Below are 25,693 nucleotides of genomic sequence, written 5' to 3' on the forward strand. Positions count from 1 at the left end.
TTCAATAGGAAATCCAAACGATTTTCTAAAATTTAGATAAAAAAGGCTACATACAAGAGCAAAATCTACTGTTCAAGGTCCTACTTGGAAATACAAACATGAGACGTTCTTCAAGTGATGCATCTTTTCCGGAACATAATGCAGTCTACAGGTCCCTTCCATTGGCCAAACAGCTTCACATTACGGATTTTCACTATGAACCTTAGATGCCTAGAAAATAAGATTAGCAAACTAAAGATATTTCTACAAAATGAAAGGCGAGCAAACACGATTACCATCAATCAAGATACAGTAACAGCACAATGTATTCATCTGACTCGTCTTCTCTCCCTGGATCTGTCTCTACTATCGTCATCCCTCTCCCTGCTTCCTCTCTTACTCTCCCGTCCACTGTCTCTCTGTTTTTCACTTTCTACATCGTGAACCCTTTCCCTCTCTCGTCGTTTTTCCTTGTCTCTGTTCACATCATTTTCCCTGTCTCTGCTGGAAGATTTCCTCTGAGGGCTTTCACTTCCACTTCTGCTTCGATGACGTTTCCTTGAAGTTTCCCGGGGATCCTCTCTCTTATCCCTCCTCTCTGAAGTTAACTTACTCGCTGTTTAATTTGGAAGAACAGATACAATACAGGAATTAGTTTCAGCTTGAAGGCAGAAAGTAAAGCACCTTCACATTGGTAGGTGTGCAGAAAGTAAAGACCAGTGTTTTGGAAAGCGTTAAGCGCAAAAAAGCGACGAGGCCTCGCTTCATCGAAGCGAGAAGCGAAGCGCGTGCTTTTTTCATGTGAAGCGCAATTTAACACGTAAATTAAAAAAAAAAATAGGCATAGATAAATAGCTAAGAACTCATTAGAAATAACATATTAAGCAAATGTTTCACTTCTTAAATCAAGCAAACAATAGATACTAAAACAAGATAGTGAATAATCCTCAAAAATCATAACATATTAAGCAAATGCAAACAAAATCACAAAAACAGAAAACAGAGCATAGTTTTAGGGTACAAAACAGAGCAATAAACCAGAAAACAGAGCATAGTTTTAGGGCACAAAATCAACGCTTAAAAAAGTGAAAAAAATTGAAAGAAGAAGAGAAAAATAGGGCAGAAGAACAGACATAAATTAGATGTGTAGAACAGAGCAATAGAAAGTGAAAAATAGAAAGAAAAAGAGAAAAAAGGAGTCGACCAGAAGAAGAAGAAGAAGAACAGAAGAAAAATAGAAAAAAGAAGAAGAACAGAAGAAGAAGAAGAACAGAAGAAGAAGAAGAAGAAGAAACTTACAGAGACCGGAGAAGAAGCAGTCATTGGAGCTGTGAGAATGCACGGGAGAAAAATCTACTATTAACAATGATACAATGAGCCTATATATAATACATATTCTACTCCTACCACATATGGGAGTAGACTTATTCTACTCCTACTACATATGGGACTAGGACATATTTTACCTACTATATATGGGACCAGGACTATTTACACATAACTATCTAACAGGAGCAGCAGAAGAGCGTATGTTTATTTGTTAACAGATGGTTTATTTGCCAAATTAAAAAAAAAAAAAAAAAACTAGCAGATGCCCTCACATCGCTTAAGCGCGCTTTTTTGCGCTTTTTCCATCGAGGCGCTTCTCGCTGAAGCGGTTTGCGCTTTTTAAATGTGAGTCGCTTTTGGGGCAGAAAAGCGATAGCCCAGCGCCTCGCCTCGCTTCCGCATTTAAAGCGAGAAGCGAGCGCTTTTAATAACACTGGTGCAGACAGCAAAATTTTGCTGTGTCTATTATCTGGGAAATGTACATCTTATCTTAATGTAACAAAGAAGATGATTAACAGTCGCAAGCAAGAAACGATTCATCTCATACATGCCCTCCAAATACGGTATAAACTATGAGGAATCTCGTAACTGTTGGCAATAAACATTAACCATCACTGCCTTCGCAATAAATGCAAAGAAGATGAACAAGTGTTCGAGGCATGATATTTCAGTCAAAAGAAAAAAGGATATCTGATAATATTTGCCTCACTCCATTTTTGTGTTTATCACCAGATACAAAAGAAGAAGAACACTCCTCTACAAACAAGAGGAGTCAGAGATGCTTGACACAAAATATCTGATAGTGCTTTCCAAAGAGCATATAATGAGATTAGAGCAACAGGCTTCAGTTAATGTCTATGAGAACATCCTAACTTCCACCAGTCACCTGGGTATCCGAGAACTTATCAACTTAACCGAGATAAAATGCAGGCTTTAACTGTGTAAGAGAAAGACCACTGGCAAAAGCAGAAATAAGTAACTACTTGTACAAAAAAAAGGGGGACAGAAAAGGGGGGGTTATTGAAAGTACAAAGTCAAAATATTTAGTTGAAAAGATATCACGTCAAGATTAAAATAACATACTCCCTGCATCTTAGTTTAAATTCTTGGAGAAGGAAGAATGCCATTTGAGGGGTCCAGTGGATTAGACATAAAAGGAAGCAACAAACTTTTGTTAATTGGAATTAACCTACTTCGAGATCAATAGGAAATTGGACAGCCGTAACGGGTGCAAAATTATATGATAGAAGATATCTTTTCCAAAGAATCTGAGAAATCTTAAACCTGAACACAAAAGATATAGAAATGGCAAACTACTTGCAGATTTATCACTTACTCTTTCTTGAAACATCTTGACTGAAATTTGCTAAACCATATTCAGATTGAAGCCGTTGCCGATGGATTTCAACTTTCTTTTCTATTTCATCTGGATTATTTATCCCTCGCTCTTCAAGAGATTCGCGATATTCAATCAAAGCAACCTCAAGGCGCCTCAACTTTTGTCTGCCATGAGCAAGTCGTATACCAATCAAAATCCAAAAAAAAAAGACAGGATTGAAGAATGTAATATAAATAATTCGGAATCAAATTTATAGCAATTCAATGGTGTTAGCAAGAAAACGGATGTGCTACGGCGCAACTTCGCGCAGCTGCTACGCCTTTGCTTCTTGCCTTATCCGCCTTTGCTTCTGCGTACACACTAGACCCCACGGTGTGGGATAAGACTGGGTATGTTGTTGTTGTTATCCTTTACTAAGAAACTAATCTAAATAGAAGCCCTTCTTTTTCAAAGTAAGCTTTCTCCCTTCTTGCTTTAGTGAAATAAAGGGCGCTAACGCAACCTTGCTTCAGCTGGCTTCGCCCTATCTATTCATCTATTTTTTCAAATGGATATTTAGGGATCTCTCTTGTTCATAGATCTTGAAACCAGATCAATATCCATTTCTCAATAGATCTATTTATCGATAGAAAGATAAAAATCTCTATCCATATTAGTTGAAGATTGTGACAGATGAAATCTTCTCTGTAAGTTGCCAGAAATTCATAGTTCATTTTACCTCCTCCAATTTACTAAGCTTACTAAATGACCTCAGGCTGTCATTTACTATACTGCGTAGCATGCACATCATACTTTGAGGAAGCATTGAGCACAAGTATATTCATTAAAAACTAGTATTCAACTGAAAGAAGACACAAAAAGGAACTAGTCTAGGTCAACTGTGTGCGCTAGAGACAGGAGTTTGCCTATCCATCTTCAAAACTCAATATGTGACAGTTGAAGTCTGACATTCTCCAATACATTTCCTCTCTTATCCTTTCTTTCATTCTCTTTTCTTCAAGTTGTACGTTTATGCTAGCTTTCTTTTCCGAAATTGATAACCACTTGTAAGTAAAACTAGATTAAACTGGAGGTACAACATGGAGAAGAAGTTGTATTTCAATTTCCTTTAGTTTTATGGTAAATCTTAATACCAGGGGTGAGGCGGGTTTGATAGGGTTGATCTTAGACGGTTAGTGGTTAATGTTGAGTCCGCACTATCCTTTGTGTTTATCATAGCCCGGGCCTTAATTACTGGTTATGGTTATTGCATGTCATCTATTTTATGGTTTTTATGCTTCTATTACTATTTCTATGGTTTCTGCTGACATTACTGATGAATTGTCTCTTCTTATTTTATTTCCGTCTTCCTGAGCCGAGAGCCTATCGGAACAGCCTCTCTGTCCCATCAGGGTAGGGGGTAAGGTCTGCGTACACACTACCCTCCCCAGACTCCACTTTGTGGGATTTTACTGGGTCGTTGTTGTTGTTATTGTTATGGTAAATCTTAACTTGATCTACAGCAAGATTAGGACCCGGGTTCTGTAGCTTCCTGCTAACCACATTATCATGATTATTGGGCAATTATAGAATGCCAAAATTTCAATCTTTCAGTTCAGGGTCAAAAAGAATCAATACGAATATTATGTAGAATGCTCTTAATGACTCTGTACTTGTTCCAAAAACATTTAGAAGACTGTAGAATATTATCAATGTGCATGTTATAATAATAAGGAATTTCACGATTTAGAAAACTCAATTTCATGTAGCCCAGAACTCCTACATAAGGAGCCATCTCGTACGTCGTGAATAACCAATTCAATAAGTCTTCTCCCTTCTCTTACTCTTTTCACAGAGTGTACCCCTCTGACAAACTTCTGACTCAACATTAAGAATGCAGAGCAGTCATGCCATTTTAGTTTTAATTCTTTCTGTTTCTCTCTAAAGATTCTGCTAGATCAAAACTACAGTTACTTCTGCACCTGTAGTTTATAATTTTATCTAAAATATTCCTCATTCTGTAAAAAGGAATGATTGACAAAATTATGTTAAAGCTACACGTCAACAAAACTGGATTTTAAACTGTAAGGGCCACATCCATCATCTCAATTAAGATACACGTTTTGATGGTTGTACACGTCATTGAACCGTACATTAAGCTCTGGAACACACTAACAAGAAGGGAGGTAATTTGCAAGATTTTCAAATGTTGACGGGGCTTAATAACCTATTTCCACTGCAAATATGGTAACATTCAGGAAAAGAATAATGAAGGAGCGCATTTGATTTCTCTGAAATAATGGTGCGCTAGAGGGAGACTTCAGTTTTATGAATGGGCAAAAACAATAAACGAACATGACACCAGACCCCTCAACCAACAACCCCCCCAATGGAATCCCACAAGTGGGGTCTCAGGAGGGTAGTGTGTATGCAAAAAAGCAAGACTCATTAGGTTGTGTGTTATTCTTTTTGTCCAAAAAGAGTGTCTTTTTTTTACTTCCGAAACTCAAATTCTTCAACCAAATTTGCCAAAGCATTAAACTTGAAATACAAAATCATTGTTCATAGTTTTTCCATTTACTCACTACTTCTCTACATTCTACCTATAAAAGACAATCTAATTCAAGACTAATCTACTTGAAAATAGTAAGTAAATGTTACTACCTTCCTTCGACAAAAGGAGTACACTCAAATGTCAAAAACTAACACGACATGAAGACTTGAAGATCAAAATTTTTTTAGCAAAACAAAACCTATTTCGATGCATCAAACAACACATCTATATTTACATATTTACCTCTGTTCTTCAGTCATTCCACTTTCTAGATGTGTTGAATTGCTCGTGTCAGTTGTAAGTCCCATCTCCTCAATCTTACCAATGCCATCTCCAGCATTTTCACTTCCAGAAGATGAATATGTCAGCCCCAGGTCTCTCATATCTCTCTTTTGTTCATCATCACTATCATTATCCTCCCTGGCCCATTTAGAGGCTGGCAAAATAGACCCATTTTTACCCTCATCAAATAAGTCATTTGAATCAAACTGTGGACTAGAATTTGAGGGAACCGACGACATAGAGACTTTGCCTTCGAGTTGTTTGTCGTCATTCACATAACTATTCCAGCCTGAAGCCATCTGATCCAACTTATTATTGGTCTCTTTTTGGCTACTAAGGTATCTGTCAGAATTTGGACGGTTTACATGTTTTAGATCATCATCCAGTTCATATCCTCTCTGTTTCTCTGCTTCCTCAAGGTAAAGTAACCGAGAAACCATCATTTCCCTACCACCTATGAGAGACAAACCATTGTGCCTGCATCGTCTTTCTAACTCCGGAAGCGGAAGACTCAGTAGCTCTTTCATGGCAGCTCCTTTCCCAATTGCCAGTGCAGCATCTTGGTTAACCTTGTCACCATCCAGGGCAGTTTTAGTGCTGATCGTTTGTTCTAGTTCAGGGGCATCACCACCAAGAGAATGAAAGAGGATGACACCGGAGTTCCCAGATCGAAGAAAAGTTGCCCGTAAACCATTGACATAAGCATCGGAAAATAAAAACCAATCAGCCCACACTTGAAGAACTTTCAGAACTCTCTCCTGCAACGTGTCAAGCAAAGCTTAGCAACACATCAAGGAGGATAGAAACAGGCTAAAAATCCAACATTTGCAAAACCAGTATGGTAATGGGAATGGCTTACTTTGAGGGCCTCAGCAGTAATCCTTCCTGTAATACTACGATACAAGTCATTGAAACTTTCCATTATGTCTGGTAAAGTGGCTTCAAATTTAGTGCGATATGCTGATGCATTCTTAATAGGAGCACTACTATTGTGGAGAATATCTGAGACAAGCATAAGCCGGGCAACTTTTGTTGGTATTGGAGTTTCTTTAAGCGTCAAAGACTCTGTTAGAACTTCAACTACCTGCAACTCAGTAGCAACAGGGTAACTATTTCAGGAAAATACAATGGAAACAATTACGATCACAGGATCCCTCAATTCATTCATGGTCCTATTTATTACAATTAGAATTAATGTTCAAGTCTCATCTTTATGCTAAATAATATAAAAAACCTTCAAAGAAGCTGATGGCACTTTGAAAATTAGATGTGGAAATCACCAGCAGGTTTGTTTATTCAACTGCTAAACATGAAATAGAAGCTTTGAAAGGTAAATAGTAAAATACCAAATAATGAATGTAGCCTCAACAGAATGCCCTCTTCCACTTCCAGACGGTTCAAGTATTTGAATAGACAAAAAGTGCAGTACAAAAATAACGGAAAATTTGTAAAACACCAACTGAAAATTTACCTCTCCAGCAGCATCAGCATTGTCTAGAGCAAAACCCATTGCTTCTCTTATCTGACTTCTTTCAAGAGTCAATGAACGTAGCATATCTTCAAATTCATCTCTCTGTGCATCAGTTAATGTCCTTTCTACTTCTACACGCTGCAAATGTTAAAAGATAAAAAGTTAAATAAGAAAACATTAGTCAGATGAAAAGAAAATCCCTTACACTTTCAGAATGAAGATCCCAAAAAATCAAAATTAACTTGACATGAATCTCTAGCATCATGAATGTACCCTGCTTTTTCCTGCAGCATATGCAGTCCCCAATTCCTTTTCATTCTCGTCTCCTTTTGATGTAGGCAGAGGAGGTGGTATCCACCTACAAGTATTAACAAAAGTTTGGTCAACGACATACAATACTCAATCTAAAACTCCAAAAAAACAAAGGGCTTCGTCCCTCCATCCACACATGATTCTAACTTTTGCAACAATAAAATAGACGAGTTCAGTTACATACTAAATAGATAGTTTAAGTTTTCCATTAAGCATATCCACTATGTAAGGTACTTTCCAGATGCTTTCTATTCAGGTCGTTCAATATGAGGGACTGAATAAGGTGGTATCCAGTCCCTCCGGATTGGATTGTTAAAGAAGATTATACAGGGGATTGAAATTTTCACCGTCATTTCCAAAATGACCCTCATCAAATTTCAAAACAATTCACAGAAAAGGAATACACAAGAAACAAAGAAAATAAAAATGTCTTATATTAGCAGGACATTTTAGTCATGTTGGCCCTTTCAGAGATTGGTAGACCACTCACGGGGAACAGCAGAACGCAAAAGTAGAGTTTGGCACAGGTCAAAGGTGATAACTTATCACCTGGCCCCGATAACTTATCTGAGCAACACCATGGGATAAGAGAGGTTTATCCATATAACTTAATCTACCCGGAGGCCTACCAATAGCAGGTTTAGGTTGAATAAAAATCATTCCACTCCATGTGGTTAGTAACGCATATCAGACGACCCCTTTATATGCATATATACGGTAGAGACTGATTTCAAACGCTTTGCATTAGGACCCACAATATCTGCACCAGAAACTCCAATCCAAAAGGCAAAAAAAAAACAGTTAGTTACCTTCCACTACCACTTATCATGATAAAAGGTTCTGTGCGCCAGCGTTGAAGAGTATCCCCCTATTATTTCACAAGAACCAAAAAGATCTTAGCTAGCACAGTGTAAATTTGTTTCTTCACCATCTTATAAGAGAAATATGGATTGATTTTAAAAGCAATTGATGAAGTTAGGTCACCAGGTCACTTCCTTATCAGGAAACAAAAGGAAGAAAGGTCATTTTATCAATTCATATTTCAGAGCCATGATAGGCTTTACCTGAGCAAAAGAATAAAGTCTCCAAACATAATATGTATGCTCCTTGGAGCCAAGCTCAAATAAGAAGTTGAAGAGAGAATTCCCACGGCCTCGCTCCATTATGGCCTGCTCAAAAGCACAGCCTCCATCGAGAACATACAGAGACATGGTATCAATAACATGGCAAAGGTGATCATCTTCCGGTGGGACAACCATAATATCAGGTACATTTGGGGTAAGAACCTACAAAGCACAAGCATATTACCAACTGGTTAATAAGACTACCAGAGAACTGAGAATTCTTAAGGACTACTACATCAAATTTTATGTTGCACCATTCAACTGTGATTTGATTTTTGTATTATATAACTATTCAGACAGCTAACATACCAGTTCAGAGTTCTGGCTTGGTATAGAAGTAACTGGAGGACCTGATGGACCAGATAAGATGACAGTGCTACCCTGAAACCACATAAGATAATCACTTAAATTAGTTTCAGGAGCTCAAAGGAATGTATTAAGAAAGAGAAGGCAGAGAGGACAGCAGAAGGGAAACCTTGCCACAGAAAATTGCAGTTTAAAGGAAATATAACTAGCTTCAGATAGAAAACCAAATATCCATTGCCAAGAATGAATAATTAACCCATAGAAGGTACTCTGTATCTATCTATTAAATTAACATGATTGATACATATAACTAGTTGAAGCTCCCAGGCACACTTTTCGAGGCTAGAAAAGACCACTTCTTTTCCGGCATGATCTAAAAGTTTCCGGCGTCCTTTTCAGAGTTTTATTTTTAATCATTCATCAGTGATTAATCCTAAAACTTCTTTTGTTTCTTTATGGAGGAAGATAAGATTTATTTTAACTCAGGTTTCAAATCCTATGAAATTACAAGAACATATTCAAGGTCTGAAATCCGGTTTGACTGGGTTGAACGCAGCAGGAATTTGTTTAGGAGAGTTACTTTGAGTTATAAAGTCATGAAGTGGATTGTACATGTTCTTAACATGGCATCTAAGGTCCAGACATTGTCAGTCAAACGTTGGAAAACAGAATATCTCTTTGCGCAGTTCTATGGTACACTCAAATACAACAAATATGGAAGGTACATCAGCATTATTGCAGTACAAGGAGAAAGTAGATCAATCACAACTATTCCTGAGGGGAATTTAAGGAAGGCTGGGGGAAGATAGCATTAAAGATAGAAAGATTCACAAATGCATCACACATGACAATACAGAATGTCTCCAGTGCTCCCATCAATTCTCCTTTTGCTGAAGCAGTCAGGGTCAACAAATGGTCAACAGCAGGGATCAAAGCATCGCCGATAAGAACTCCAAAATCCAGAATCGTCATCTCTGGAAGCTCTGAAACAACAGACAGAGATATTCTACGGAGAAGTATCATCGGTAGATTCAACAACCCTTTACAGGACACCCCAACACTCAATGATGTCCGGAGATGGGTCACCTCAGTCTGGAAGACGGCACACGGAATCAATGTCTATGAGATGAATGATTCTTACTTTCTGTTTGAACTTCCGACAAGGAAAGCTGCTGAACATATTCTTAAAGGTGAATGGAGTTGGAAAAAGGTGAAGATGAGTCTTGATTGGTGGAGTCCTACAGTCGGATGTTGGCCAAATACGACAGAAAGAAGCTGGGTCTGGATCCGTCTTTAAGGGCTTCCTCTAAACCTATGGTCTCAAAAGGTCTTTCAAGAAATTGGAAACTTTTGCGGCGGATGGATTGAAACAGAAGAAGAAACCAGCCTACGAAATCATATGAGATGGGCTAGGATTAAAGTGAAGGGAGATGGAGAAAATGTTCCAAAGGTAGTGGAGGTCGAAAGCGATGGGTATATTTACACTATTCCGATCTGGTGCGAGATTCCGGCAACAGTGAGGGTTGGCGACAGGTTTGGTGAAAAAAGTACTGTTGCAGCTACAGAGTCTAGGGTCAGCAGACTCTATAAAGAGGGGGATAAGGGTACTGGGTTTTCTCACCAAACCCTAGATCACGTGGGCACATCGAAGGATGCAAAGAATCTCAAATTAAAGATATGTGAGGAGGCACGTGAGGACGCACATGATATTTTAAACCCACAAATACCTGATCCTCTTCTTATTCACAATTTGACTTTGGGCCGAATGCAGCCAGGCCCAATTGATCCTATAATAATAAGTGTAGTCCAAGGCCAGATGGACATAATTTATGGATCAGATCCCATGATTCTTGAATTACAAACACACCCACACAAGACAGCTGCAGGCTGTTCGATTATTCCCATGGAGAACAACATAGAAATTATGGAAAACCAAATCCAACCTGCTCTCAATTTCAACTCTTCAGAGATAGACGAAGATCAGATAGAAGGTGGTTACAAGCATAGAAGAAGTAGTGATTCCTCAACAAAGTGGCCAGAAAACTTCAAATATGCAATTGATTGAAGTTACAGGGGAACAACCATGGGTGTTAGAATATGCAGAGCCAATCAATGTCCAAGCACAAGATGATGAGATGGATGCAACTCTCTGGGTACATAGCAATATAATTAGATTGAGCAACAAATTTGGAGTGGATTTTAAAGGGTGCGAAAAAGAGGCTTTTGCTCTTTTCAGGAAAATTGATAGCAGGAGGAAGAATAACAACCCAGTTCAAGTTCCAGAGACTCCTCCAAATTCGAGATAGAAAGGTACACAGGAACTCAAAAGTCTTGTTAAGTTTAATGTCAATTTCAAAAGCAATGGGGACAGAAACAGGGGGAAGCTACAATCAGTTGTTGATCCATGAAGATAAATATAATCTCATGGAATGTTAGGGGAATAAACGATAGGGGGAAAAGGAGCACGATACAGAGTTTGATACACATGTGGAAAGCTGATATTTACTGTTTACAAGAAACTAAGGTCGAAGGGGATATAGATGAATATGTGAAGCAACTCTGGGCCAATAGATGGATGAAGTATGAATGTTTACCGGCAAGTGGTACTAGAGGGGGGATTCTAATGATGTGGGACAGTCGAGTTTGGAAGGGGGAAGTTACATGCACTGGAATTAATTCCTTAACTAGTAATTTCATTGCAATGACTCAATATTTTTCATGGCATCTAACAGAGGCATATGCCCCAAACAGCAGAAGAGAAAGGCAAGGTATGTGGCGAGAAATCGGAGCAGCTAGTGGTCTTTGTGGAGATCTGTGGGTGGTATGTGGGGATTTTAATACTCCCAGGTTCATTTCAGAAAAGAAGAACTGCACTACGGTCATCAGAGATATGACTGAATTCTCAAATTTCATAGACGACATGGAGCTTGTGGATCTCCCACTAAATGGAGGTCTATACACATGGAATTGGGGAGGCAGCCAAGATTCTTCTTCCAGAATTGACAAATTCCTCATCTCAACCAAATGGGATGAGGAATTCAGGAGTGTTAAGCAGTCCATGTTGCAGCGGGTTGTTTCAGACCATTTCCCCCAATCACTTCAATGTGGGAATTGGGACCATAACAAATCCTACTTTAAATTCGAAAACTGGTGGTTAAGAGTAGAGGGTTTCAATGAGCAAGTGAAGATCTGGTGGGACTCTTTTGAGGTGGATGGCAGACCAGACTACGTTTTGGCTAGTAAACTAAAAGCTTTGAAAGGAAAGCTTAAGGAGTGGAATTTAACAAAGCATGGGAACCTTGAGGCCAATAAGATCAATATTCTCAATCAAATATCAGAACTGGACTTAATACAGGAACAGAGGAGTCTGAATGAAGAGGAAGCACAGTTAAAAACTAATCTTTTCATGGAATTTGAAGAGGTTGCAAAGAAAGAAGAGATAGCCTGGAGACAAAGGTCCAGAGCCCTGTGGCTGAAAGAAGGAGACAGGAATACTAAATTCTTCCAAAGGACAGCCAATGCACATAAGAGGTACAACAATATTGATCAGCTAGTGGTTAATGGTGTAACAATGGAGGATCTAACTGCGATAAAAGGGGAGATAGTCAGGTTTTACCAACACCTCTTTACTGAATCAGAAGCATGGAGACCAAATTTCAACATGATTGATGGTCCTGAAATCACAGAAAAAGAGAAAGAATGGCTGCAAAGGCCTTTTGAGGAGCAGGAGGTACATGAATGCATTAAACTTTGTGCAACTGATAAAAGTCCGGGGCCTGACGGTTTCAGTATGGGTTTTTACTCCAAGTGCTGGGAAATCATCAAGGGAGATATAATGCAAACCATCCAGAACTTCCACAATCAAGAATACTTTGAAAAAAGTCTAAATGTCAGCTTCATAGCTTTGATTCCAAAGAAGAATGGTGCAAAAGAGTTAAAGGATTACAGGCCAATCAGTTTGATAGGCGGTGTATATAAAATCATCTCCAAACTCCTATCGAAAAGGCTCAAATCAGTGATCTCAAAATTGATTGGCAAACATCAAATGGCATTCATCAAAGGAAGACAAATAATGGATGTTGCTCTTATTGCCAATGAGTGTGTTGATTCTAGAATGAAGGAAAAGAAGCCTGGAGTCCTGTGTAAACTAGACATAGAAAAAACCTTCGATCATGTGAATTGGGACTTCTTGACAAACACGTTGAAGAATATGGGTTTTGGTACAAAGTGGATTAACTGGATCAGATTTTGCATAAGCACAGCAAGTTTTTCAGTGTTGGTTAACGGGAGTCCAGAAGGTTTCTTTCCATCATATAGGGGTCTAAGTCAGGGGGGATCCGTTATCCCCTTTCCTATTTATTATTGCTATGGAAGGGATGAATAATATGCTTCAAACAGCCCAACAGAACAACTGGATCAGGGGATTCAAGGTTAGCAACAGACAAGGGGGAAGTTTGGAGATTACTCATCTCTTTTATGCAGACGACGCAATCATTCTTTGTGATGCTGAGACAGATCAGATAAGAATGTTAAGAGTAGTCTTGACAATTTTTGAAGGGATATCAGGACTCCACATAAACTGGAGGAAAAGTTTAATATATCCGATTAATGAACCTCAACAAATTCAGCAGTTCGCTGAGATTCTTGGAGGTGAAATAGGTACCCTCCCAACTGTATATCTTGGAATGCCTCTGGGGCAAAAAGTAAATCCATTGATATATGGAGCGGAGTTCTGGAAAAATGTGAGAAGAGGCTTGCTAGGTGGAAAAGCCAAATACCTCTCATTAGGAGGTAGATTAGTGCTTATAAACAGTGTGTTAGATGCTCTCCCTACATATATGATGTCACTGTTTCCTATCCCGGCAAAGATAGAAAAAAGAATGGATTTTTTAAGGAGAAACTTTCTATGGCAAGGCAACAAAGTTAGAAGAGGGTTCCATTTAGTTAAATGGAAAACTATCACCTTAAGCAAAAAACAGGGCGGCATGGGAGTTAAAAATTTGAAGAAACAAAATCAAAGCCTTCTCATGAAATGGCTCTGGAGATACACAAATGAAGAACACTCATTATGGAGGAGGGTAATCACAGACAAATATGGTGAGGAAGGACCCTGGAAAACTAAGGCAGTGAACAATGTCTGTGGAGTAAGTGTTTGGAAGACCGTCAGAAATTTGTGGCAGATTTTTAGCAATAAAATCAATCATAGAGTGGGAAATGGGCAAAAAATCTTCTTCTGGGAAGATAATTGGATGGGGCAGCAACCTTTGAAGACAATGTATCCAGACATCTACAAGTACAAGTACATGTACAAGTAGAACCCTAACTAATGAAGTTGATGAAGAAGAAGAAGAAGATGATGACCAATATAATAACTCGAACGTGATGACACTTCAAGAGTTTGGAGATCTTGTTGAAGAATAGGATGTTGCTCCTTTTGTGGTTTTGTTTTGCATTTGCTTAAGATATTATGATTTTTGAGGATTATTCACTATCTAGTTTTAGTATCTATTATGAAACATTTGCTTAATATGTTATTTTTAACGAGTTCTTAGCTATTTTTTTATTTATTTTTGTGTTAAATTGCGCTTCACAGCAAAAAAGCGCGCGCTTCGCTTCGCGCTTCTCGCTTCTGTGAAGCGAGGCCTCGTCGCTTTTTTGCGCTTAACGCTTTCCAAAACACTGGTCCAAGGGTGGAATCTCACCTTTAGGAGATTATTGAATGATTGGGAAATCATTAGAATTGCAGACTTCTTCAACACAATCAATCAATTCACAGGTGTCACTCAGAATGATGACAAGGTTTGGTGGCTGGGACACAAGTCAGGTAGCTTCTCTGTTAGATCTTCTTATCAAGCGATCAATCAAACTAATGTTATAACTGAGTTTTGGCCCTGGAGGTATATTTGGAAAGTAAAGATTCCTTATAAAGTGTCACGTTTTGTTTGGCTGGTAGCTAGAAAGGCCTGTTTAACAGAGGATAACCTGATGAAAAGGGGTCTACCACTCTTGTTCAAGATGTCATCTATGTGGAAGGGAGGCAGAAACTATTAATCACCTTTTCTTACATTGTTCAGTGACAGTACAAGTTTGGAATATATTTTTAGCACTAGCAGGGGTACACTGGGTCATGCCAAACAACACAAAGGAAATACTGTCATGTTGGAATAAAGGGAGTAGTCCCTTAGCTCAGAAGAACAGATGGGATTTAATTCCTGCTTGCATATGGTGGTCTATTTGGAAAGAAAGGAACTCAAGGTGTTTTGAGGACAAGGGCAGCTCAATTCAGAAGATAAAAATGGACTCTTTGTTGTTGTTTTATTTTTGGTGTAAGCAGGATTATACAGAGGATCTAGAAGCTATAATAGATGTTCTAGGATCCCTGTAATAGGATAGAAATTTCAGATGTATATTTTGGTACAACCTCCTGTAATTATGGCCAGCACAGCCTTTGTGCCTTTTGAATATATAAAACTGTTATCATCTCAAAAAAAAAAAAAAAACAAGTTTGACCATTCATCTATCTTCATGGCATGCATTCAACTGATCATACATTCCTAGATAGAAGAATCAGTGTATTATCTACACACATATATAGCTCATCAAGAAATCATACACCTTTAGAACATATTGAAAGATAAACACCTAAGCTTGCCAAGTTATGCATTCATAACATGCATTTAACAAATCATATTCTCTATAGAGCACAACGAACCTCCTTGCTCCTGATTGCCATTTGTCCCGGAGGGGGTGCAGGGAGTGATTGGGATGGTAAAGAGACAGATTTGCCCCACCCGATCTTCAACTCGTACTCATATACCACCACTCCTGGATCATAAAAAGAAAATTTGGTATTTAATTGCTTCACTGCTTAAAGTTGTATGTACTTGCAAGAGATAACGAATAATAATCAAAAAGAACGATGACATAAGCAAACAGAGTAGACAGCCACATAGCAATAAAACAAATTCCATGAGCTCTGTGTAATAGTTATGTAGCAGGTAACATTATCAAGAGCACACTGCTGTTAAAACAACCAAAACAAGTCCATCGTCAGTCTCCATTCTGCCTCTCACTACTGTGTCCCAGGTGAAGCAAGATCTTTGCACAAGGATGAGTTCAAACACTGGGAAACTGAGCAAGAGTTGATATATCCTGGATAGACATGAGCAAATATTAGAAATATAGATTCTAATATCTACTGCATTCCCTCTTATTTAGCCAAATATCTCCAGTGCCAGCAAACCCAAAATGGGCATAGCAAACAGGAGGCGACACCCACAAGAGTTGAAGGGACGAATCTCCCAAGGAGAAGACAAAAAAAGCAACGCAAAAAAAAGACACGTTTATTAGGCATCGTTTGGTTCAAAAACTCCTCATGTTCCCTTTATTTTAGAACGATATTATTACCTGATGTTTCCTGTCCTTCGTTTTTATTTTTTCTGGCTGTCGTTGCTAGTTCGTTTTACGTAGTTCGTTGTCATAACTACTGTGATTTTGATGTATTGCGCCGAGGGTCTTCCGGAAACAGCCTCTCTAACTTCACAAGGTAGGGTAAGGACTCCATACATACTATCCTCCCCAGACCCCACTTGTGAGAATACACTGGGTATGATGTTGTCGTCGCCGTCGTTTGGTTCGAAAACAAGTTATGCCGGAATTAGTAATGCAGAGATTGTAATGCGATTGTAATGCAAGGATTAGTACTGTAGAGAACTAGAGATTGTTATACAGGGATTATTAATGGAGAGAGAGTAATGCAGGGTAAGGATGCGTATGATATACCCTTATGGTCCAGCCCTTTCCCGGACCCCGCGCATAGCAGGAGCTTAATGCACCGGGCTGCCCTTTTTTTAGAGTAATGCAGGAAATAGTAATGTAAGGATTATAATGTAAGAATTATTTCTTATTGGATGTTTGGTTTTTTTGTATTAAAAAATAGTACGCATTGTATGATTTAAAATCTGTGTCTTCCTTTAATATTTAAAAATAAGGGAAGAGTCAATGGGCTAGGGTGTTTTTCTGTAGTAGACAACTTCAGGTTTTGCTCCTTAAACACAGCAATACTCAGTACAACCGCAACTCTATCAGAAGAAAAACTAAAGACTCTAAATTACAGTGATTCACTTATCTTATCTGTGTACCGAAGAAGTTGGGGTGACGTTCTCTGCATTTTTCCAGTAAATAAGCTGCAAGAAGTTTCTATTCTATCCAGGTGGCATCAAGTTTATTTTATCATATTATTTTAATCCATGTATTAGTAATACCCATATTCTTATTAGATATCCTAGCCCACATAAAATCATACATGTATTTCCTCATAACTTGTGCCGGTGAATGTTTAACCGATCCATTCCGGATCGACCGATTTGGTACGGAAGTTAGGAAGAAAGTAAATGCTAACCGAAAATGTATATGCTATGTTGGCTTCTATGCATAGATTAACTCTCCTTATTTCACCAACCAAACAAAGTAAATGTTATGCTGGGTTTTAGCAACAGATTAATTCTCCTCAAAACACTAAGCAAACGGGCACTTACTGTACAAGTACATAATACACAATATTGCACCATCAAAACATTTTCCCTTTTTCAGTTTAACAGGTTTGTACACTCAAAAGCTATAAATGCAGGTAGTGGAATAACCCTTATAACCTACTCCACTTATCAATATGCCATAGTTTTGCTTGAACATCAGCATCTCTAACTCCTTATAACTGTGTATTAAAAGCTTGAACAACAAGAACATCATGGTAAATTTGTTATGTTGTATGAAACTAGGAAAAGAATAATGAGACATTCATAATAGCAAGGAATTTCAACTCTGACTCATGTTTTGAAGGCTGGATGTTTAACGAATCTCTTTGCTTGGTCTAAACTTCATATTGTAATAAATGTTATCTTTTTTGGATTTTGTCATCTCCTTAAGCTATTGCTTGGCGTAAACTTCATATTGAAATAATATCTTTTTTTGGATTTGTCATCTCCTTAAGTTTTAGCTAGGAGTCAAAGGCATGTACAGGAACTAATTCTATTTTATAACACATTTGCATCGACTGGATGCTTGATGAATGAAATTTATCTTTACCTGATCAACAAAATAGCAAGGGAAGATATTTAACTTTTCTTTAAAAAGAAATATCACGGGAAGGAAAATAAGAAGAGGGAAACGCTATTCACAGATATAGGATTAAGCAAAAGTTTCAGTTGTAGTAGCTAAAGCCTAACCTTGCATCTCATCATTTGCAGCCTGAGCATCAGCCCTATTCATGAAAGATACAAATCCACAATTCCTCTGTCGCTTTCTTTCCTCTTCTGTCCTCGGCCACATTATTTTTACACTCGCAATAGGGCCAAATCTCCCAAAAGTACGCAAAAGGAAATTTTCATCAACCTATAAGGAAAATAATCAAAAGGGTAAACCAAACAAGAAAGGAGAATAGGGTGATAAAGAAACTCAAGACAGCTTCACAGTGCTTAAAGCAACAAAAGTGACATTAATAAGAAAAGCATTACCTGAGGCGATAAATTTCCAACATATAGATTTGTGGTCTGTGGGTCCCCATCATCCAATGATCCAGGCCTTCCACTAGGATCAAAATCATCTGGCAGCTCATCAAACCGACTAGACAGCTGAGGAAAGTTTGTCATAAAACATGAGAAAAGTAATACAAAGCACACCAAAAATGCAGATTAGATATAAAAGGAAGTAGTTTGACAATAAGTGATTTTTACAGTAAATTTTAGCGCTATTGCAGCAACTTTACTAATAAATGTATCGTGCATATATCAGCAGATGTGGCATGATGTTTCAAGGAAGACTCTGATGTCTGTGCATAAAATGTGTATCAAAAGCAGATGAAAGGCACCAGTAATGCTATAAGAACAACCAATAACTTATCTTCTTCCTAAAAGATTCAAGTACTCAGACCACTGCCAAAGAGCATCAACCATCTAAATCATAACATTCACGTTGGACTGCAATTGTTTCAACCCATTTAAACAGAATCTCATTGAAAAAAGACAAGAAAAAGTTTGTCCGATATTTCATCTTAAAGGAAGGGAAGATTGAATGGCTTAATTTCATACACTCTACCAATATCCTTAGAGCCACTTACAGCTGGATTATCAGTATGACGGTCGCGCCAGTGTTCACGTTCTTGGTTACGCCTTTCCCTCATTTCTTGCTCATGCTTCAGTTCCTCCATAAAATAGTCGATGTTCCTTGGTTTTCCTTTCTCCTTTTCCCTTGTTTTCTCCTCCTGCAGCATAATGTAGACCAACATATTTATATGTAAATATCAAAAAGGTACAACTTTTCTACTCTAGTACTAGAGATGTTTCAACTGCCCAACATACCTTCTCATAATCTCTGCTCTTGGTTGCCGTAGGAGGTGGTAAAAAAGATGGAACATACCTGCAGATACATGAACTACATTCCAGAATCTACCACCAATAACTGAAAACATTTTTTTTTTAAAAACATATTCTTAAACAATGATAGAATCAATCTTTTACATGTGGGTGGCGATATTATCATTAGCTGAATTGAACATGCTTTCAATTGACACAATCAATTTACCAATACAAGCATTTAACAAAGAAAGAAAGTGATGTATATATCTTCTGAAAGAATGGCCACTTTGGCAGAGAAAATCACCAAGTTTCAGCTTACAAAATCAATCTCATTATTTACAGTTTCCTCTTTCTGACGTGTGTCAGGTGTTCCATCCCTCCTCGTAAAAGCTTTGATTAAATTGTTGTCTAAACCAGGGAACAATACCTACTACAGTAGAAATCCTAACCTACCATATGTTCTTAACTTGCGCGCGACTTCTTCAGTCATTTTAAGAGGAGTTTACTTCTGCCAAATTACTAGGTTTAGGAGTCATAATGATATGCCAAGTTTGTGACATAAGGTATCATGAAGAACACTCGTTGTTCCGTCGCTTTTTCAACTAAAAATATATTACGCATCCCTTTCCTCACTCAGTTTTTTGTGGAACGACCATGGTACCATCATTATACCACACAGCTAGAGCATTATTAGCCATTCTGTATCATCCCAAGAAAAGGAGAGAAGACTTTGCAGAATTCAGTACCAGATCCATACAAAGCCTTCTTCTTGCAACAATGACTAGTTTAAGGGCATAAAATCCATTTTTACCGCCTCCTTTGCTATTGTTTCTTCACTTCCCAGTTCTACTTTGCCCTCAGATCTGACAGTTTCCCGCTGGATGAGAAATAAAATAGTTTCGTCCCAATTTATGTGGTGGTGTTTAACTGGGCACGATTTAAGAAAGGAAAAAAGACTTTTAAAACAAGTGGTCTAAAACATGCCATAGACATGTTTGGCTATGAGATCATGTAACTGAGGGTAAAATGGAAAATTTAAAGTTAAATTGTGTCCCTATATAGGAATGTGTCATTCTTTTTAGGACAAACTAAAAAAAAAAGTATGTAAATGTCACATAATATTAAAGGGAGTAAAAGTTTAATTCACACCCCTTTCATCACTCAGTTTTTTATGGAACTACCACAGTACCTTCATTATACCACACAGCTAAAGCATTATTAGCCATTCTATATCATTCCAAGAAGAGAATAGAAGACCTTGTCGTTTTCGGTACCAAATCCATACAAGTGTTCTTTTTGCAACAATGACTAGTTTTAATGGCATCAGATCCATTTCTACAACCACCTTTACTCCAGGGGTGTTTCTTCATGTCCCAATTTTACTTTGCCATCCAATATGATAGTTTTCCACTGGGTGTTAAGGCCTAGTTGAAAGGTTATACAAGCAAAGGATGTGTGCTAGCAACACTCGTGGAGGTGAGGAGCGAGGAGAAAAGGATGATTCACAGTAAAGTCATTACCATAAAATCTTCAGCACTAACCGGTTTGAATTATCAGCATGTCAAGAAAGATATGCTTTTTTAGTTCGTTGACAATGAGAGAGAAAAATCTCACAACTGAGAATTTGCGAAAAAAGAAGATTACATACGTCCATCTAGTGTTTCATGTGTGAAAAATCAGGCGACGCGTGGACATCTCCTGCTACATCGTCAGGTGGCAACTCCCTTCTGCTGAGATCATGGGATGTTTGGGATACAATGAACAATGCCAAACACAGTGTAGGATGCATTGTTTAGATGGAATTCTAGAAAGGAGAGAAGATGGATGGCGTGAAATAGTTGCCCCACAAGCACTCATCTAATCCAACTAAACAGCGTATCCTACATTGTGCTTGTCATCGTTCATTCTAACCCGAACCATCCCATGATCTCTCAGCACAAGCGAGTTGCCACCTAACGATGTAGCAACAGTTGATCCACGTCTCACCTGATATTTGCACATGAAACACTAGATGGAAGTATGTCTAAGTAGCTACTCGCTTGTGGCGGAAAAGTTTGAGATATTTCGGGGTATATTGAGTGATCCCAATTGAGGCATTATTCAACTGAGCTTTTACTAGGCTAAAGCGAAGAAGAAATGCATGGATTGTTGCAAGAGGTGTCAAAGATTTTTAAAAACAATTGAATCGAACCAAACCTCGGTCCGATTTCTAGGTTTTTCACCATAAATACATAGGCTTATGTGTGAGCCTATAACTGCACTTGATAACTAAAAGAGGTTTTTATTTTCACGTAAAGAAAATGAAAATACCAAACTCAACCTACTAATAATATATTGATAAAAATATTACACATCAATTACACGTACAAAACATTAATTTTTGAGCCATGGGAAGTATCAAGACACTTCAATGATCACATGAATCCACCTGTTTAAGTCAACTATTAAGTGATTTCAAAAGTTTACCCTTCTATTATGGAGCTTTTGGTCGCAGGTGAAGAAATATGGAGAGGGTATACTTTCACAATTAGAAAATTCAACAAGTAATATAGTAGATGTTTAATTCAAATGACAATTTATAACTTCACATTACATTCATTGCTTTTGTTTGTGTTCTACACTATACAATTTTTGGATTTTTAGCTGTTGCATATACTTTCCAGTGGCCTTAAATGAGACACGGATGAATGAAAACAAATAATGTTGTCAAGATCAATTACACTAGTATTTTTTATCAAACTATTAACAATCTTATATGTTGCTCCATTCACTCATGTGGATAGGTTGGAAAGGGAGGAATATGAGACCTTTTGAAGGATAGAGGAAGATTTTGTATTGTTGATGAATAGCCTCATATTCCTTGTTTCTTTTTGGTGCATCCATGAGGTATCAATTTATTTGTATACTGAGTGACTACTTTTTGGTTTACCACTTGTATACATGAGTTTCTTCCTAACACTAAGTAAATAATTTACCTTATCAATAAAAATATCCCTCTTATTTCATTTGCATTTTTGTGTAAGGAGAATACTATAATCTAATGATAGTTGACAAAGTTTAATAGACCATTGTGGATGACTCGGCTGGAGCCACTCAGTGTCCATGTATTTTTTGGCATGGATTTAGTGTTCTCTAATGAAATATTGACTTATCAAAAAAGTGATTCCAAAGCATTCGCATTCTCATCTCTTGTAATGTGTTTCTGGTGATGAACTAGAAAGGCCATCTTTAGTAATGTGTTTGGTGATGAAAGGCTGTCTCAAGAGGACTGCTGAAAATAGATGCTCCATCCAATAGGACTTCTTTTTTAATGTGTTTCTGGTGATGAATTAGAAAGGCCATCTTTAGTAATGTGTTTCTGGTGATGAATGGCTGTCTCAAGAGGACTGCTGAAAATATATGCTCCATCCAATAGGACTTCTTTTCATTGTAATATATTTTAAATCTCAAAATTTAGCAACAAGCATTGATAATCTCTGTGCTTTTACAAAGAACAGAAAATAACATGCAGGCACAAAATTTTGCCCAGCAAAGTGCATAGGATGTTAATCCCAATTCCAGAAATTGGTAGTATTCTTAGCCTTTCTATACTATCTATTTCTTGGTATGAGTAATTAACAAAAAAAGCGCTATACAAAAATGAAAAGAAACATTAAGTGCTCAGCGCCTCAGCATGACTGCACATGCTCTTGAGATACACACACAGCTGCATTAGCATTTATCTTTCAGAGAGATGCACGGTAAGATCGTTATTAAAGTGAATCAAGTGACTCGGAAAAATTCAAAAGGACAAAATAATATTTTACGTAATTAACTTTGCAGCCCTAATAATAACGGTATCATCACCAGAAACCAGTAGTACTCTTTACCTTTCCGTATATCTTATTATCAAAGGCAAAAAGCGCAAAAAAGCTCTAAGGTCTGTTGGGGCTTTAAGCGCAAAGCGCAAATTAAGCGTAGGCTTTAATGAAGAAATGCGCAAATGGAGAAAAACTATAAATATGCATGTATAGTCCAAGATTAATATCTATAAGCATGAATACCAAATATATGGACAACGAAATTGAAGAAAATTTACAATAAAGTGAAATATCAATTATTTAGTATCACCTCTTCAATATTACGCTCATTGGCAAGGGAAAGTATGCCTTAAAGCCTTGATGACAACACTGAAGAGTCCGCTAAGCGAGGCAAAGCGCTCAACATGTTTTGAGCCACGCTTCAAGGCTTAAGCGCGCTTTAAGCGCACCTTTGATAACACTGCTTATTGGCACGAGTAAACAGCAAAAAGAGAGCTAAACATATATGAAAAGAGAACATTAGATGCTCAGATTGACCGCACATGCTCTCAAGACACATGCAGCAGCATTAGTATTTATCTTTCAGATAAATTCAAGGAAAGATTGGCAGTGAAGTTAATCAAATGACTCAGAAAGACTCTAAATGACAAAATAATATTTTACCACAAACATTTGCACCCTAATGTTAACAGTGATATCATTACCAAAAGACTAGGTACGTAAGGCCTAAATTTATACAGTAGTATTACAGCACGGTCAATCAAAAAGCATTTGTTTACCTACTTCCCTTCTTTAAACCAGAAACCTCATCTTTGGAACCTGCCATCGGTGAATGAATAGAAAAGGCCCATATTTTTATTAAATGTGTCCGTGTAAAGAGAAATTATTTACCATATTTTATAGAGAATGATTCATATATATAAGGAGTATAATGAAAATTTAAGAACATAAATTGCTGCAACGGACCTTCAGAATCAATCTTCAACTTATCATTCGGATTGATGGTTCCCCCTCTAACAAAAGCTTTAGAACCAGGTGTATCATCCGCTTGAAATGACTCTACAAACTCTTGGTACAGACGAGCTGTTTCGTTTTCTGCTCTCTGCCAACATAATACATGTATGTTACAAGACCAAGAAACTTCATTACACAAAGTAAACCAAAGACAGTAAGGGTTCATACTTTCTTCTTCGCCTCTTCCTCTTCTCGGTGTTTCTGGAAAGGTGTCTTCTTCCTAGAACTCATCTTCTCAGAACACACAAACTGCACAGCAGCACATGTGTATTAAAAGAGAAGCACCACCTCCACACATATGACATATCACAAGAACAACAGAGCACAATTTAATCAGAATTAAAACCACCCCGAATTGATTCATTGATATCATAACTTCAGAATCAAACGCAACATATTCAATGGGCCATAAGAAAAACTAGAATGCATGGCACGTATGTGATTAACATCATTGCAAGAAAATGGGCATCACCGCCAAATCCAAATAGCAATCAACACCAACCTCATCATGCATAAATAGTTTAGCTAAAACATCAACAAGAAACTCAACAAAGGAACCCCAAAAGAGAGAGAGAGAGAGAGAGAGAGAGAGAGAGATTGATTTTAGTCCAAAATCTAATAACCTGACCAAATTCCTAAACATATTACTCCCTCCATCCCATTTTATGTGATGCACTTTGACAAGGCACGAAGTTTAAGAAAGAAAGAATAAAATATACTTGTGTGACAACAAATCATCTTATTAAGGGTTAAAATGAGAAGCTTAAAGTTAAACCGTTTCTAACTATAGAAAGTTATCATTCTTTTTGAGACAGACTAAAAAGAACTATGTGTCGCATAAATTGGGAGAGAGGGAGTAATAAATAGTAAGAATGTATCAAACTAAGGTAGAAGTCCTCAACTACTCAATTTCCCCTAATTTACGTGACACTATTCGCTGATCACAGAGTTTCATCTGCTAATTTTGACTGCTAAATTATAAAAGCAGTAGTTAGAAAAACAATTGAAAGTCCGTTCCACTAGGGGGGGGGGAAAAACATTACACCAAAGTATACATTTGATATACCTAAATGAATCTGAATCCTTGAAAATTATGCAAGTTGTGTAAAACAATATAATCAGGGGTACGGTGTCATAATCAAAACAGTGCCACATTGCAAAAAGAGGGAGCATTCAAGTAATAAATTTTCAATTGCAAAAACGAAAACATATGTTGACAAAATTTAGACGGCCAAGTTGGATGAATTAACTGTAAGAGTCAAACAATTCTGGCGACTAATTAACCATAAATATAGATCATTGGTTTACTTCAAGCTGTGCAAAAAGCCAAAATCAATTATTTCTTTAGGATGCTACAACTCTAACTCAAAGCCAGCATAGTGTTATATCATTTAATCAGGACATATAAATCAATAATAGCTCAATCAATTCAATGAAAAAAAAAATGCTTACTTTGTAGCTAGAAAATTGAAATTTAGGGCTTTGCTGAACAAGTTCAAGTACTCAGACGATATTCGCTACTCGATTAGCACTGGCGCTTTTCCTCTTTGCTCTCTGCTGGAATTTCAGTTTTTAATTTCTTTTAAGTCCCCTTCTTTTTTTGCCCTTTTAGAGCTTACGGAAAAGGTCCACATATGGCCCTTAACTATGTGAAAGTGAGCAGATTTGCCCATTCTTAATACTTTTTGACATAAATATGTCCTTATTGTCCAATTTTATCGGATGTCCCGAAGGAACGCCCTTATTGTCCAAAACTTGCTCCAAATATATTTTTATTTTAAACGGCCTAATATGGAGTACATATTTAGGCACACGCATACTTTGATGTCATATTTGGCCTTTTAAACTTTTA

General features: G+C 37.5%; 1 protein-coding gene across 2 annotated transcripts; it reads right to left on the reverse strand.

The window, feature by feature from the left end:
* LOC104247895 (protein RRC1-like) lies at positions 1–25,484 on the reverse strand. 2 transcript variants are annotated; one of them, XM_070170658.1, is made up of 18 exons: positions 25,294–25,484; positions 24,010–24,090; positions 23,794–23,929; positions 23,607–23,646; positions 19,031–19,088; positions 18,790–18,933; positions 18,188–18,304; positions 17,900–18,065; positions 15,388–15,500; positions 8,679–8,750; positions 8,310–8,531; positions 8,055–8,113; positions 7,207–7,291; positions 6,934–7,071; positions 6,322–6,546; positions 5,424–6,220; positions 2,645–2,811; positions 1–595 (listed from the first exon to the last, which is right to left on the reverse strand). In XM_070170658.1, the coding sequence occupies exons 2-18, from the start codon at positions 24,070–24,072 to the stop codon at positions 309–311; spliced, it is 2,889 nt and encodes a 962-aa protein (XP_070026759.1). In that variant the 5' UTR covers positions 24,073–24,090; positions 25,294–25,484; the 3' UTR covers positions 1–308. The 2 variants fall into 2 exon arrangements, with proteins under 2 accessions (XP_070026759.1, XP_070026760.1); XM_070170659.1 differs by lacking the exons at positions 23,607–23,646; positions 24,010–24,090; positions 25,294–25,484 and having other exon boundaries at positions 23,794–23,921.
* Between the last annotated feature and the right edge of the window lie 209 nt (positions 25,485–25,693).

The sequence above is a fragment of the Nicotiana sylvestris genome, chromosome 3 (assembly GCF_000393655.2).
Source record: "Nicotiana sylvestris chromosome 3, ASM39365v2, whole genome shotgun sequence".
Classification (NCBI taxonomy): Eukaryota; Viridiplantae; Streptophyta; class Magnoliopsida; order Solanales; family Solanaceae; genus Nicotiana; species Nicotiana sylvestris.